Source organism: Pocillopora damicornis, chromosome 8 (genome assembly GCF_964200805.1).
Source record: "Pocillopora damicornis chromosome 8, jaPocDami1.2, whole genome shotgun sequence".
Lineage (NCBI taxonomy): Eukaryota > Metazoa > Cnidaria > Anthozoa > Scleractinia > Pocilloporidae > Pocillopora > Pocillopora damicornis.
Window position 1 is genome coordinate 15,690,243 of NC_142677.1, and position 15,867 is coordinate 15,706,109.

The 15,867-nt window shown below is 35.4% G+C and overlaps 1 protein-coding gene across 1 annotated transcript; it reads right to left on the reverse strand.

Moving 5' to 3' along the window:
* Positions 1-312: 312 nt before the first annotated feature.
* On the reverse strand, positions 313-12,543 carry LOC113676146 (transmembrane protein 181). Its single transcript, XM_027192768.2, has 18 exons — positions 12,390-12,543; positions 12,207-12,310; positions 10,494-10,561; positions 10,075-10,168; positions 9,306-9,427; positions 8,464-8,586; positions 7,740-7,820; positions 7,294-7,352; positions 6,689-6,729; positions 5,893-6,020; positions 5,318-5,406; positions 4,796-4,853; positions 4,235-4,337; positions 3,789-3,840; positions 3,158-3,240; positions 2,717-2,806; positions 2,028-2,100; positions 313-1,296 (listed from the first exon to the last, which is right to left on the reverse strand). The coding sequence occupies exons 1-18, from the start codon at positions 12,410-12,412 to the stop codon at positions 1,248-1,250; spliced, it is 1,440 nt and encodes a 479-aa protein (XP_027048569.1). The 5' UTR covers positions 12,413-12,543; the 3' UTR covers positions 313-1,247.
* Between the last annotated feature and the right edge of the window lie 3,324 nt (positions 12,544-15,867).

Genomic DNA, 15,867 nt, shown 5'->3' on the forward strand with positions numbered 1-15,867 from the left:
ACACGATTTGCTAAACAATCGAAGTCTTAAATAAATTTCTTCGGTTCGATAATTCTTAAAAAAATTCAAAATTCGAATAACAATTGTTCCCATTTTCCATTTTATTGCCCAATATCCTTCTTTCACTATCCACAGACATTCCTTTGGCGATCTGCTAAACCGGCTTAACTTTCACTTTACCCGAACGTCTCTGTGAAGCAAGTGACAGCGCTTTACTTTCGAAAGGTGATTTATACTTCCCATACGCACACAGTCCTATGCATTTGGGGTTCGTGAGGCCTTCATCAGCAGAAGAGACAACGATCGTGATAGTTTCTTAACCTAAATTTTGATATCTATTTATTTACGATAATTTTGGACATTTTATTAGCCCACTTAAAAGTTATATGCTTCACACAAGCTGCGTTTCAGTCCTCATTAACAAAGGTGACGTGACAGTTATCACATTAATATGTAACTAAAAACATTTCGTATAAAGAGTGAATAAATATGACAATAACAGTAGATTATGTCGATTCAACTGTTACTCCATATTCAACAAGGGGTTGAAGATTCTACATAAATACATTGAAAAAGTTCTACGGCTGTGTGACTCGTCATGAGGAGAAGCACGAATCTGACGCTGTTAAAATATACTTCAGTCTGTTGAATCTCAGAGTTAGAACCTATTTGTTACTCTATATTATCGTAAATATTTTTATATTCTGATTTGAAAACTACGTTAAAGATTACCCACCTTTCTCCCAACAGGATCAAGTCGAGGGAGGGGTGGGTTGGAGAGAAATGGAGGTAGGTTGGGGGAGGGAAGGGGGCGTGGCTGTGATGGGCTTGAAAGGGAAATTAATGTCATGTAACGTAACGTTATCAAATTCATCACTCTCACTGATTTTTTCCTCTGATCAAAGACGGAGGTTATGTAAGATTTTATAAATAAACATTATAATTTTCTACTCTAGCGTAATTAGAAGTAAAAAAAACTGTTCTAGAAATGAGAAACGAACAAACGAACAAACAAACAAACAAACAAAAACAAAACAATACAGAACGGAAAAAAAACGTGTTAAATGGAAATGAGCACATCTGGTATCTAATTTAAGGAACTGTTTAAAGATCTGATCCAGAGGGGAAAACCCCCGTTATTTCTGGATAGTAACTTTCTTTTTCTAAAATTAGCACTTTCTGAATACAAAACTTCTGAGAAGAGCGTTGTTTTTACGTCCACTTTGCAAGAAGGGAAGTGTAATGCTCTAAGTTTCTTCTTCGCTGCTGCTGAAGGTAGCTTTTTCCCGCTGAGAGCTGAAAAGAAAAAAACATGACTCTTTTGAATAGAAACTAAACATTTTGAGTAAATGATACATCATATCAAACAACATTCGCGTCAGATTTAAATCTGGCGAAAGTCATATTTGAACGATACAACATAAGTTGCTGAAGGAGAGCTAGGGCCGAGTCAGAGCAAAGTTTCCCATCGAAACCAAAGGCACGACAACAACACCCTTCCACTTCATACAGAAATCACCTAATAGGTTAATAAGTGAAAAATTTAAAGACATATTTCAAACTGCTAAAAACCTTCAATACACCCTCCAAACACTTACATCTGTGTACATTTGGTGAGTTAAAAAAAATAGCAAATTAGCGAATACATGTTCTTACCCTACCGCCTCTAAGAGTTATAGAAAACGTTATCGGGTGATGATTTTTCGCTTAACTTTTTTTATCAAAAGGAAAACCGTAATAAATTTATGTCCAGTCTAGTGCTCATTCTAACCTGTTACCCCTAATTACTTTCGATACTCAATGAGAAATTGCTCAACTGCCGGCATAACTGACGTTCGCGCGCACAACTTATGGTATAACCCCCCACCCATTCCCTTCCACTGAGCTGAGAGAATCTCTTCTTTAATTTAAAGAAACAGCGGCGTGGAAGGAGAGGGGGGTATTGCTCCTCACATACATGGTTAGACGAGAATAAGTTTCATGAGAAAAAGGATAATGATAGCTCATGACGAAATTCAACTCCTTACTTGTATATCAAGGCGTCCTCATCTTCAGACTCATTCAACATCGAAAATGTGGACTGATCACGGAAATAGGACTCTACAACAACCAATAAGAACAAAGGTAAATATCACAATGAGCCCATGAGACCTCAAAACAAAAGCACAGAAGCGCGGTAGAACGAGAGCGACCAAATCGTGATTGGTTTTTTGCATCTGATTGGTTGATAGAATGGCGCGAATTTTTTAGACCAAACATGGTTTGAACGACATTTTGAGTTTATTTTCGTTCCATAGAAAAATGCATTTCAAAAAAAGAACACCGTAAAATTATCAAACAAAAACGAAGAATATGAAATGAAAATGTCTCTATATTAAAGGGGTTAACACGGTGTAATGGCATTTCACGTTAATTTTCTTTCGCCGACACAAATAAACGAGAACGAGGAAATTACATCACGACACGGGAGTACAGGACAGGGAGGATCTTGACATTCTTGTGGTGTGGGGGGGGGGGGAGTTCGAACTCTGATTAAGAATCCCCCCCCCAAATCATCAAAAATTAGCCAGTTGGGTCGCAATATACAATTATGCCGTTGCAAGGTCTGCAGGTCTAAAGGGGAAAGAGGTTCTGCAACTCTCCAGATGTGAAGAGAAAGGAGAAAACTAGACAATAGCCAGCCAGACAAATTTGATAAGGACACACGTTGTCTTACCATACAGAGCATTCTTGGATGGTGAATAAACGAATGCCATGGTGTACAAGTAGAAGTTGAGCAATCCAAAAAACGTCAGGAATTCGGCAGGTATTCAGTGTTAAAGAATACACTTTGAATCCTTACAAAGCAACAAATTTGACAGAGATGTCTAACAAAGGTGGCGAAAAAATTACTGGGAAACTGTGGTTTGGGCAAGTTTTGATCTCAGCTATTATATTAAAAGTCATTTGATTACAAATACGCATAGACCCATAACAGTGGTTTTAAACCATTCTCACCACCTATATGCCCGACAACTACCCGATTTGCTACAGAAAAATAATCTACTTATCAATCCTTGGATTGAAAGGGTTAAAGCTAACTCTTGATAAAAATTTGTTAGGCAGAATAAGAAATCAATTTTGTTATTAGTGATTGCTTGTTAGAACAAAAGGATATAATTATCATAGTGTGTTTCCAGTTCTGCAACAAAGTTGTCCTGCAACACTCCAGTCCCAAACCGAAGGCCTGTGATTACCAGACTGAAATACAATTGAAGAGTTAATTAAAAAAAAACAAAAAAACCAGGTGATGAGGTACACATAAACGATAAGGCATATGACTGTGGAGCTATCAATCAACGCCAAACCCTGAAGGGTTGAAATTGTGAACAGAAAGTTGCCATAAAAATTATTTGATGAAAACTGTATTTCTTCAAATAAGCACTCATGCCCAAATAAGTGCCCCACTACTCCTTAAAATTTCTTCAATAGTAGGGATACAAGGAAAACCTGTTTCTATTGCCTCTTCATTTATAAGTTTTTGAACTTTAACCTCACTCCTTATATCTGAAATTTTGAAAAAGCACATAAATGCTTATTGGAAGAAATAAGTTAATGATAATCCCACAAACTCATAAACTGTTCAAAGACATCAAATTGCACCTTATTTCATTGGTTTTAGGTCTTTGAAAAGTTTACTGGTCCCTATATACATGTACTGCAAACAGCACCCAGAATCAATTGACTACCATTACATGTAAAGTATGGTTAGTCACTGTTAAACTTATAACAAAGATTATACTGCATACCTTATTGTCAAGACAATCAGCATAAGACCTGTGAGGAACTTAAGGCGAACATCTGTGAACACAAAGTGGGAGAACTTTAACAGATAAGTTAATTTAGGCTAATTGCTTGTAAGTTGACAGGTGGAGGGCTGAATTTTACTGACACTCTAGTTGAATGTTTTTCTGATAAATGACTGCCATATTGAAAAAACAAATCTTGATCAGCATTTGGAGTTAAGAATTACCTTTGATTACAACAACATTACTTTCAATTCCAATTACCTCAACAAGGGAAAAAAACAAGAATTAAAAAAATCAGGCGAATAAAAATTGCCATTTTTCATCTTAGACACTGTATGACTTAACTCACATTTGACAGCATGTGTTGTAAAACCGTTAAGATTCTGAGAAGGAAATTCAATAGATGACTACTTCTCTTTTTCGTCTCACATCAATATCCAACTTACCAAAGTAAGGCATGGCTCTGAGCTCACTGTATGCCCTGAATAACAGGTAGATCAAATACACCAGGTAAATGGCACCAATAGTGAAGAACATCACCTTCAGACCCTGTGAAAAATGGTCACAACATTCAGAGATGAGCATACATCTAAATAATCATTACAAACCACAGATGCAAGACACAAAATCTGTTAATGGAGTCTTTAATTTCACTATGGATATACCCAGAAATTTTTTGAGGGAATTTATTCTTGCAGATTGAGGAAATTCCGCAAAATCCACCAAAATTAAAACCAGCAAAATTTCCATCTTCTCCCAGTAACATCCACACATTATCCAGCCAACATGCAATGAGAATACTCAAACTAATTGGGTAAAAGTTAGTAGTCTTGATCTAACAGCACATTCTTGTTTTTGTGACTAAAAGGAAATGTGCAGCAGCCAGAGGGGAGAACTAACAATCAGATCTTGGGAGTTAAAGGGTCAACATAGATAGCTAATGACAAATTTTCACTTATCATGACAAAACTCCTGTATTATATTTTCAACATCCTGTGCTTTCTTACCATAAAATGGCCAATATCTATCTTGTATTGGTACGTGGGATCTTGTAACTCATTATACCTGTCAAGAAAGAAGTATCTTTCATCAGATCACCTTAATATTTCCACCCTCCTCCTCCTTAGAGAGGTCAACCATGACTGTAGTTCAAACTGATCCTGGAAATAAATGAATGCAGTACCCTTTGTTGCACTGTGTACTTTGCACTTTTTCAAAGGCTTAAGCAGCATATAAGGTTATCCAGGTGCAGCATTATTACAACCCCATTTGCCAATAAGATACTCTTTCAGATGGTTGCTAACATAATTACTGAACAACCAAATCAACAAAGCTTCAAGAAGAAAATGGAATGTTTTTTTCATTAAGAAACCAAAGATTTGTGCAAATAAAGCTTTAAATGGCTTTTAGTCCAACATCAACTTCCCCCCACATTTCAGAAAGGAAAAAACCACTTGAAAGAACTTTTTGGTTATCTATCACAAGTCAGTGTAAGCTTCTTCCTATGTACCCTTCAAATGAAAACTTACTGTTGCCAAGATGACAGGGTGAATGATGCAATCCATAGAAGGCCAACTATGAGAACTTTTGGGAGATAGAAACTTAATTTTCTTTCACTCTGTTTCAAGAAAAAAAAAAAAAAAAAGAAAAAAAAGATTTCAGTGAGTTGTTTCACATAATTCACTACCTTAAGAGTACTACTCAACCACAAATGCAACTACCCCAATTCCATGACTAGACTGGATATTGCTCTTCATTACAAGAGCAAGCAATTTTTCATATACACCAACCAATTGGGAAAAGCCTCAAACATTCTGTCTTTTCAATCCATTCAAGTCCAGAAAGGTAAATAATGTCTTCAAAAACTGGGTCTTAACAATGTACTGAAATCAGCTGTCTATTACATCTAACACTCAGGCATTCTTTATGAGAGAAAGGGAACCATGAAAGAGGAGGACTTTTCTCAAAAAGGAATATCTGATTATAACTAATTGAAAGTAATACCACTGCTACATCTGATCTTTCAGAACTCATTTCAAAAATTTCTGCAAAAGAAAAATCATCTCTTACATACTGATAATGAGAAGAAGAAAATTTTAAAAACCTGTCTGATGCCATGGAAGGCACAAAGCCAGAAGAGCAATAGGCCACAGAGAAATGATGCCTGGAACACTGAATCAAACATTCCAGGAACCCAACTGTTCACCAGGAAGTTGAGAGGAAATAATGGGTCTATTGAAAAAAAAACCATAATGAAAACAATAAGACTAGTATAATTTAAGAGCTGAAAAGAGTTTTCAGCAGATTGTCTAAGTAGTTGCATCACTCCTTGTTTAAGGTTAGGAATAGTGTATAAGGTGGTGAACATAACTCCTTCTGTTTACAACAAAACAAAATGAGTGCCTGTGGTTGGTTTGGAAACATTTCTGACAGAGACTGAAATGTTAAACAGGGAGAAGAGAAATAAATGTGTGCTGTAAAACTTAAATGAAGCACTACCAGTCTCTTACTTTGTGCTCAAATTTAATTTCCATAGATCACCTTAATTTATTCCTAACAGCTCCTCAAAAGTTGTGCAACCTCTTTGCAGAACTCTGTTATCAGCCAAAATATAGATCATCCCCATGGAAGAAAAGTTTTCTGCACCAGCTGAGCTGAGATGAAAACACTCCCTCAGAATTTTCAACCCAAGATTTTAACACCTATCAATTCTCCTTACTGTCTGTCATACATTTCTCATATGTTTGTATCTTAAAAGTAGTTGTTGAATTAATCAGCAGCTCAAGTTGATATTTTACTTTCTCTTTGTGATCTTTTTATTTGACAGAGTCTTGATGCTTTCTAGCACAATAACTTATTGATCACTCCTGGTAATGAAAAGGTTGAAGGAAATCACTTACCATTGTACAACAGCAGTAGTGGAAGAAGAAGTGACATCCATCTGAACAAAGAGAAATTTATTAGATTTAGAGACACTTAATTGTATGTAAGACTGTCACAGATTTTTTTGCACAAACAATATTTTTTTTCAAGTATGATTCTAGACCCGATTATCAGCAAAAAAGCTTTCAAAAAAAGTTTACAATAATCTCATTATCAACTCAACAACATGTGGATATCTATTCATCCAGTTCAAGCATGGAGAAACACATGCTTGAAACTTGTTGCCTAAAGATGAATGTCAGGAGTTGCAGCCAATAGGAAACATTTCCACCATATTCAAAACTACACAGGTGCTCTTTGAACAGTGTTTTTATAAATAATTTTAGGTAACAAAAGCTTGTAAGTTACCAATAAACTGAAATAAACTTGGCCTATTGATTCTTTACCTTGATATTAAATGCAATTCTACATTTACATGTTACTGGCAGCAAAAAATTCCATTCATGAATTTAAAAAAATTGTCTCAAGTTTGACTAACAATGCAATTGATGTGATGCATAAATAATAATATCAAAGTTAAAAGCCAGAATTACTGCATTGAGAGACTATGCAAGTTCCTTACTTTTGTTCTATAGACCACTCTCGTAATGGAAATCTTCTCAATGAGTGAGCAAACATACACTGAAACCAAAAAAATCACAATTTGATGACCTTCCAGAGACCTGGGGGCTACATTAAACATTTCCTTAAATATAATCCTCTGTGGTGAATTATGGATATTTATAAAGGACTGAAATTTTAGTTTGATAATCCTAACTGTCGGTTGTTTGGCTGGATCCCTTAGCAGCAAACATAGAACCCATGCAAAGTTGTCATACTCCCAAAATTAAAAGCTCTTAAGCACAGATTGTGGCTCCATCCTATTGTGATGTTAGGGTTTGATCCTAGCTAAAACCTTAAAACTTTTTCAAACTTTTTTTTTCTGCCCTGTTTTTAATTACAGTTCATCTAATAGGAACAGTTCTCTATTTGAAAACAAGTTAACATCACTTTCAACCAGGTACTTACTGTAACCATGAATGTAAGGACAAGGAATACAAATCTGAACCAGATTTCAACTTGACTGAAATCAGCACTGTAATGTTTCAACTGCAATCAAAGTGAACAGTTAGTCATTAGTTTGTTGCACCTCTGAAAACATTTTACAGGTGAAGAATTGATGAAGCTATGCATTCATTTGTAAATATCTCAATTTACAATCTGCATCAACCCTTTCCATTTCTAATGATCCTCATTCCATTTTTGTTCATAATTTCCATTTTGATGTTTTTCTATCGAACCAAACTAAAATTCTGTGGCTTCTTTTAAATTAAAGGTAATTTTACATGCTAGCTTATTGAACCCCAGTGTAAGATGTAATTCCATTTTTGTTCATAATTTCCATTTTGATGTTTTTCTATTGAACCAAACTAAAATTCTGTGGCTTCTTTCAAATTAAAGGTAATTTTACATGCTAGCTTATTGAACCCCAATGTAAGATGTAAATGTATCATTTATTCACAGCTATTTAACTCCAAATTATGAAAAAACTAACTTGAATATAAAACTATTATGTCACATGTTTGAGAAAATAGTGGTGAATCAAATAATTTTTCTGCCAATGCAAATTACATGTCTAATATGAGCTTCAAATTACATTATTTCCTCTTCCCTTTAACACATTCACATTGATATCTTATAAAAAACACTGATGAACAACTCACAATTTCATATCTCAAGTACAACGGCTTACCACAAAATCAATGTCTCTAATATCTATTCCTTTAGGAAATTGGAGGCCATGAAAGTTGACAGTTGCCACATATGATGGATAATCAAGATATCCAAGATGTAAAATAACCAAAGGATTACATTCCTGGAACCAAAAAGATAACCAGACAATAACTTAAAACATGTAAACCTGGAATTTACTTGTATTTAACCTGAGGACAGTTTGCTATTTAGTACCTATCAAATACTTCTTAATATAAATTTTTTCTGCAATGGACTTCAGAGGATGAAAATTTTGGATATTGAAATTTTTAGTGTGTGTGTGTATGTGTGCTATGCAAGAGCAACTTTCCCATTTGACATTATAGTAATTTTTGTTGAGAACTAATTCTTGTAACTTTCTATTCAAACACTTTTTTCGTAAACTAAGGTGGCCAAATCACACAATAATACATTGTAGTACTTATATTTAGAAATCAGTTATGCTCGGTTGACTGTTTTGTTTCAATAATGTTGCAAAATTGACCAAAAATAGTTAATTTAACTACCATTAATTGGAGATGTAGCTTATAGTTGCTGATGACTGGAATAAAAAATAGTATAGGTAGTAGAAGGTAAACAAAACTTAACAATTGTCAAAACCTCTTTGACTCAATCTTGATGTAATTGCTTTATTGAGACTCAGCACTGCATATTATTTGTGTGTGATCAAAAGAAATTTGTGTAATATCCTGTTCTTTATTTAAAATTTCAGGGGGAAAACCCCATCTTCAAATGTATTGACTGTAGTGTGAACAGGGCCATAGACTACGAAGATCAACTTGATAATAATAACAACAAGAAAATAAGCAAAGAACCTCAAACCTTTTGACATTGCAACTGGCGAGTCCTGTTGAAAGGAGTTTCAGCTATTAAATGATAACTACTGTCCTTGGCTCTTCCATAAATCTTAACACTCAGGTGAAAACTGTCTGAGAATGATGCCCCTACAAAAAAATGACAAAAACATGCAAGAAATACATGTATTAGTAAAAAAAAGGCAATTTCTAGGATCCCCCAATGCTCTTTTGTAAGATGAGAATAAGAGCAGCTCTTAATCTTTTAATGTGAAAATTATTTTTTAGTCTCACACGTATCGCACTCAGAAAATAGATTTCACTCAGCAATACCCAAAAAGCAATATTCAGCTTTAATACAGTTTGTTTAGTAAACTGATAAGCTAGATTTTCTTACAACTTCCACAATAATCATGGTTGTCAACTGAAGCTAGTAGGCAGTATACAGGAAGTACAGTGCTTAAACTATTAGTGGTGTAGACAGCTCAGGTAACTTAAGAGGCAGGAAATAAGTACAGGTGTACTTTTGAACTGATTTTTAAATCAATGTATATTAAAATATGCTCTAGCAGAATACTGCCAGGGCATATTTAGCATAAATCTCAGAATGTTTCAAAATCTCAGAATGTTTAAAATTTAACTTTTTTTGCATGTTGCTTTGCAACATGTCATGCTTCCTATACAAGCAAAATTCAATTCAGCCACATACTCAGCTAACATCATACACCTATCACATTTTATAATGACACACCTGATAATGCTTTTATACTCAATTTCAAAACAATATTACAGTATACCTGCTTTTGTTCCATTCAGTTTGATCTGGCAAAGTAACCAAAGTTGTTGATTGAAAGTTGATAGGATACCTGTGTCTATCTGAAATGGCCCAGTCTGTAGATGAAAGAAGAACTAAAAACTTTAAACTTACATTTTAACAACAGCAGGGAAGCAAACCCCATGTTTTGATTTTGCAGTAATTCAATTTGTTAACCATCTTTAATGTCAAGGAAAAATTTGCATAGTGGATGAGTAGTTGTACATTGATCTCTTTAAATACTTAAATTTAAAACGTTATTTTGAAAACAACTTGCTGATTGCTTGTATGTTTCCTTGCCCCTTCAAGTGCTACACAACTTGCAAAAATCTGCATTATTATATGCTAAACCATCGATTAAGGTGTACTCATTACATATGAACTGCATGTAAATCTACTCACCGACAACTTTCCGCTTGGTACGTGAAGGTTTGATGCACTTTGGGTATGTTCAACAATAATGCGAGGTCCTGTAAAAAGAAGCAAATGAAAACAGTTGACTTAAGTAAGAAATAAAACAGTTTCAACCTTACACTCTTACATCAATAATAACACTAAAATACTTCTAGAAATATCTTAAACATGATTGATTCAATCACAGAGTTGCATTAATCAATGAATTAACTACCCTGAAGTCAATAAAACAAAAGAACAGCACCCTTAGAAATGTATAGAGAATATTAAAGAGAATATGTATGCTGATGTTCAAGAGGAGCGAGTTAAGATATCTGGAATCATGAGTCAAGACAGGTTGTGTTAATCAGTGGAGAGTAACACATTGAGTTGACAAAACAGCAACAAACCGACTAAAGCCAGTCAAAGTTTGCAAAACTCATACCTTGCTCAGTAAGCCATAAAAATTTAACAATAAACTTTTACTTTGATTTATATGCTCTAATATATCATATAATTTGAGTTGAGTACAGAATAAAACACTATTCAAATATTTGTGTCACTGTGTTTCAACAGACACAGATCTATACTGATTCTGCCTAGTTTTACAATCACAGTTGAGTCACAAGTATTTCTTTACACCCCATATAAATGAATTCACCAAACAATTAGAATATCTGCTTATTTCATGCAGTGTGATTTGCAACAAAAATTATGCTTGAAATATTGAAGATGTCATAAGGCTATATGGATATTAAAGCAGTGTTTTCAAATTTTCAAATTGTTTTCAAGACAACTATTTCTAAAAGCTTGGTGCCTCTAAATTCAGTTTGTCATGTATATCAAATTTTTATGTCATCAACCTTCAAGGTAACTGCTGTGACTTTCTAATTATTTCAAATCAATACAGTTGGTTTAAATCAGCTGAGATAATATGGTTTTTAAAGAGAAAGCGTACATGAATATGTTACACCCACTGTCAATGGAAACAGAATTCTTCTGATATCAAATTTCAATTTGGTTAACTTCCTTAACGAACAATTTAAGAGAAGCATGATGCTGAAATATAATCAAGGTTAGTTATACTAATGTTGTAACCAATCAATTGTGAATAAATATTGCAAAACGTAGAACCACATACAGTGATCAGAGCTAAGCTTATGTAAATTCTCTATTCTTAGAGGATTAATTTTAGTGCTGAATTTTCAAGTACTTTTATTAACTGAGCAGTATTCATTCGTTTTGGGATCAGAAGCGAAAGACGCTCTTTGCCCAAAATGTTAACAAATTGATTGTTCATATTTGTAAGCGCCCCTGAACACCGAGGCAACCGATAACTCGCGAGAAAACACGTCTGAACTTAAAATTTGTCATTAAGGAAAGTCAGGACTTTGATCATTGACCTGTAATTATTTATTTTCACTGCCAGAGGATTTTACTGGTTCAATTCTGAAAAAGACCATTCTTATAAGATTGGAGATAACTCCAGCCATTTTAATGTGTCGTTTTAAGACATATTCAGTAAAAATACAGATTATAAGTACAATGGGAATTTTATAGGCTGTCTAGCCGCTATAACCAAATCGTTGAGCCATTGCCTGACTAGATTACTGCGGCTGCAAAATTTGCCGCTTTTTCCAACGCTCGAATACCCCCCAGATACATGAAGAGGCCTTTTTCTCTGCTTTGTACATTAAATTAGCTTCACTAATGGCGACACACCTGCAATTCCAATGATAACTGTGAGGAAAAAAGCCACGAAAAACGAGACGAAGACCAAAACAAACTGCCGCTTAGTAAGAGTGTAGAGCCGCATTTGGACTGTTCTGTGAAGGAAGAAAAACAACACTTCAGTCAGTAACAGCTGTGAAATTAAAAGAACGACAAAAAAAGCATCTATCTTACGAGTCCATTTCCTTGGTAGCCATATTTGAATTTCAGACACAATTTACTCCGCAAACACAACCATATTAACATCGGACGCCAAAGGAACAACTCATTTCGCTTTGTTCAACAAAGTTGAAAGGAACTGGGAACAAGGAAATTTGCATACTTTCCTCAACACTTTTGGATTGCATGTCTGCGAATCAATATTCATCAAATGGATATAGCCTGAACAGTTCTAAGCCAAACTAATGACCTAATGCAAGAAAGTCCTCTTCAAATAAAGAAAAAGATTCTGCTACTTTTCGTCGAGGAAATAAGTAACGATTTTAACAAAATTGACAGGAAGTTAAGCTTCCTGAAATGTTATATTTAAGAGTTATGACCTAAACTTAAATGCGATGAGCTCCTTAAGTTTTCACTCCTGGTCCTTCGCCGTGCGTGCAAACATAAAATTGACAATCCAGTATCAGTTGAGACTATCCACGAGATTATGAACTGTTCAAAAAATCTAGGACTGACTCAAGAGAGGTTATTAAAATGCAGATTTCAACCACTTCTATACTTCCACTAGTACGTGATCAAAACTAAGAAAGAACCACACTGAATTACTTAATCCGACTGGGAATATTTTGTAAGAAGAGATCTCTGTAACTTTCACAGTTTTGCCTTACAACCCTTTCAGCATTTGGTTTAACCTTTACACCAGGCTGTGGCCCTTGCATCAGTTTGTATGTTCTCCATACTGTTCTAGAGACATTTCCTCTAGTATCGTCAAGGATAATTTTTTCAAAAAAATTAAGAGCGTCTTAAGTGATTGGTTATTTCCCGTAGTCTCCGAACCTTCATTTTTGATTCAGTGGTGATAATGTATAGAGAAATTCATAGTGGGTTCTTGCCACTCCTTGGAATAAAAAGTTAAAGGAGTGAATCGATCAGTCCCGGCTTCTATTAAAAGAGGTGAGTAGAGAATTGACCCTCCGAAGATATTTTATGATAGTTCTTTGCTGAGAACTTGCCTACAAGAATTGTCGAGTTTCCACTACAGTCTACTGATACCTATATATACTTGGGTGGGTATAGGACCATCGTGAAAGTTGAGTCTGTCTTGTCACGACAATACAACACCCAGCAAGGGCGCAGATCGTTGTCCAATCCTTTTCAATTAAAATCTTTTCTTTTAAAGGGTGAAAAAAAAATGTATTAAGAATTGCAAAACGTGATTCTAACATTACTGATAGACTCCCTGAAATGCTTTATTTCCAACAATTTATCAGCCGCCGGTGATCGATCAGGTTAGTCACTTTTTTTTTATTGACGATATGGATGGGAATAACGAAAAACGAAAAAGACAGAACAAATTAATTGAACAAGATGACTGAAGTTTGTGTTCCCGAAGACATCTTATCTCAGCCCAGACTTTCCGGTATAGAGTTCAGAGTGCATGCCACAACGAACATAACTGATCGAGTAGAGAGGGAAGATGAAGATGACCCCCTCGTTACTGATTCGAGTGGGTCCTCAAGGTCAGTGTTAAATCTTTATTCTTATGAGCTTCAGGATAATATTTTACACAACGAGTACATAATTGTTCTTTATCGGCAATCTCTTTTTCAATCTCTTATTTCTACAACAATGCCCGGGCGAAAATTATCCTTTAAGTCACCTCACGAACTAAAGAGTTCAGAGCCTTCGTGGTGGTGGTGGACTGCTTGTGTCCTTCAACTTCTCTTTGATTTCCAGGCAACGGATCTGCGCCAGCCTTTCTACCTCAGGCTTGAAACTAAAAATGAGGGGGAGTCTGCTGTAATGGTGTGGAAGCAACTAGTCGTGGGCATTGGTCGTCTGATGGAGAAATTTAAATATGGCTCAAATTTATGAGTACGAGGATGGCTTAAAGCTGATTTTTTCTGGATTTTTCCCAGGAAACTCTTAATTTATCAAGGTGGGTGTAAACGAATTTCATCAAGTTTAACCAGTTTGATTTTTTGGGGGGCCTTATTTGAGTCGGACACATATAGATACACCGTCACTTAAAAAGCAGTGGGGAGAAAGGAAGGGTTTACTTTAGGGATTTATCGCCCCTATCGGGTGAATGACTGCAAGATTACTCCATCACAGACTACAGTTATCCTACGGTAAACAGATTAAGCCGAGCGTTCTCATACGCAAATAAACCCGATGTAAAGGTTGGATGATGGTCTTCTGTTTCTGAGCGAATTTTTTTGCCCGTCCATTATTCATTTGTGAATTTCTGTTTTGTTACTGATATTGAAAAATTCGAAACCTTTCAGATTCATCTTTTCATCGGACTAAATAATGTTCCGATACTGGAAAGAGTTCTTGCTTTAGCTCTGTTGAAGATGTCTCGATAAAAGGCCCGCACTCTGATGTAAACATAAATATAGTAATGGCAAAGTGAGGTCAAGGACAACATCTCAGAAACTGAGACGGGCTAATAGCACATGCACTATTCATTGAGCCAGGGCAGCGAAACACTTAAGAAGCCGAATACCCCATGTGCTTTTGATGTTTTTAGTTTGAGCTCGTTTCCTGACAAACAAAATTGACCAGATATTGGAAAAATCTCTTTTAAGAGATTAAAATCTCCTAATGACTCGTTGAATAATGCTTATCCAATTCTTATTAGAGGCTTTTGAAAGATCATGGTGACAGAGATTTAATTGAACTTGTATACAATAAATAAATGTATTGTCAGAGTAACACACGCGATGGCATAATTTTCATGGTCTGTTGGTTACAGCCAACAATAATTCTCCTCCCTAAAGCTCTGTTGGACGTATGAAATTTGAAAATATCAGAACGTTCCAGAATACATGTTCAGTCTTGTTCCAAGTTAGACTCAATGTTCAGACGGAACATCGTAAATCCCAAGGAGAAACTGCTGGAGGCAATTGATTGATTGACAGCGGAAGGAGGCTTACTAAAATTCGGCCGATAATTCGTTTTTCAAGTTGATTAAACTAATTTTAATTTGCTTTTTCCTTCTGCTCAATCGGAGAGCCGGTCGAAGATGGTAAATAGAGGTCAACATTCGTGATAAATTCATATCAGCACGAGCAATGAACAGGTATTTCCCTGACACAACTGACCTCTCGCGGGGAAGTGAAATTTGCACCAATCAAACGTCGATATTATGGCGTCCTGTGTATGCACATAAATATTGCATGTGGTTTGTTTCTCGTTAATATTTAAGATTTCCTTTATATTTAAACAAGGAGAATCTTTTGTAATCGATAATTTCGAAGGCAGTCATATCGAGAAGAGAACAGGAAATGGTCAGAACTTGTGCTTATAAATGTCAATAGCGTCGGCGAGAACATCTGGCGCACAGCGCTGTTTATCGACATTGAAAGTTTAATCTGACTTTGCACCGCCTCCAGTTTGTGCACATTGGTGTGTGTTTTCGATTGGACCTTTTATTTTTAACCAAGTTTACAAAAATACATCGGCAGATCCACCTTGAGGAAAATGAAAT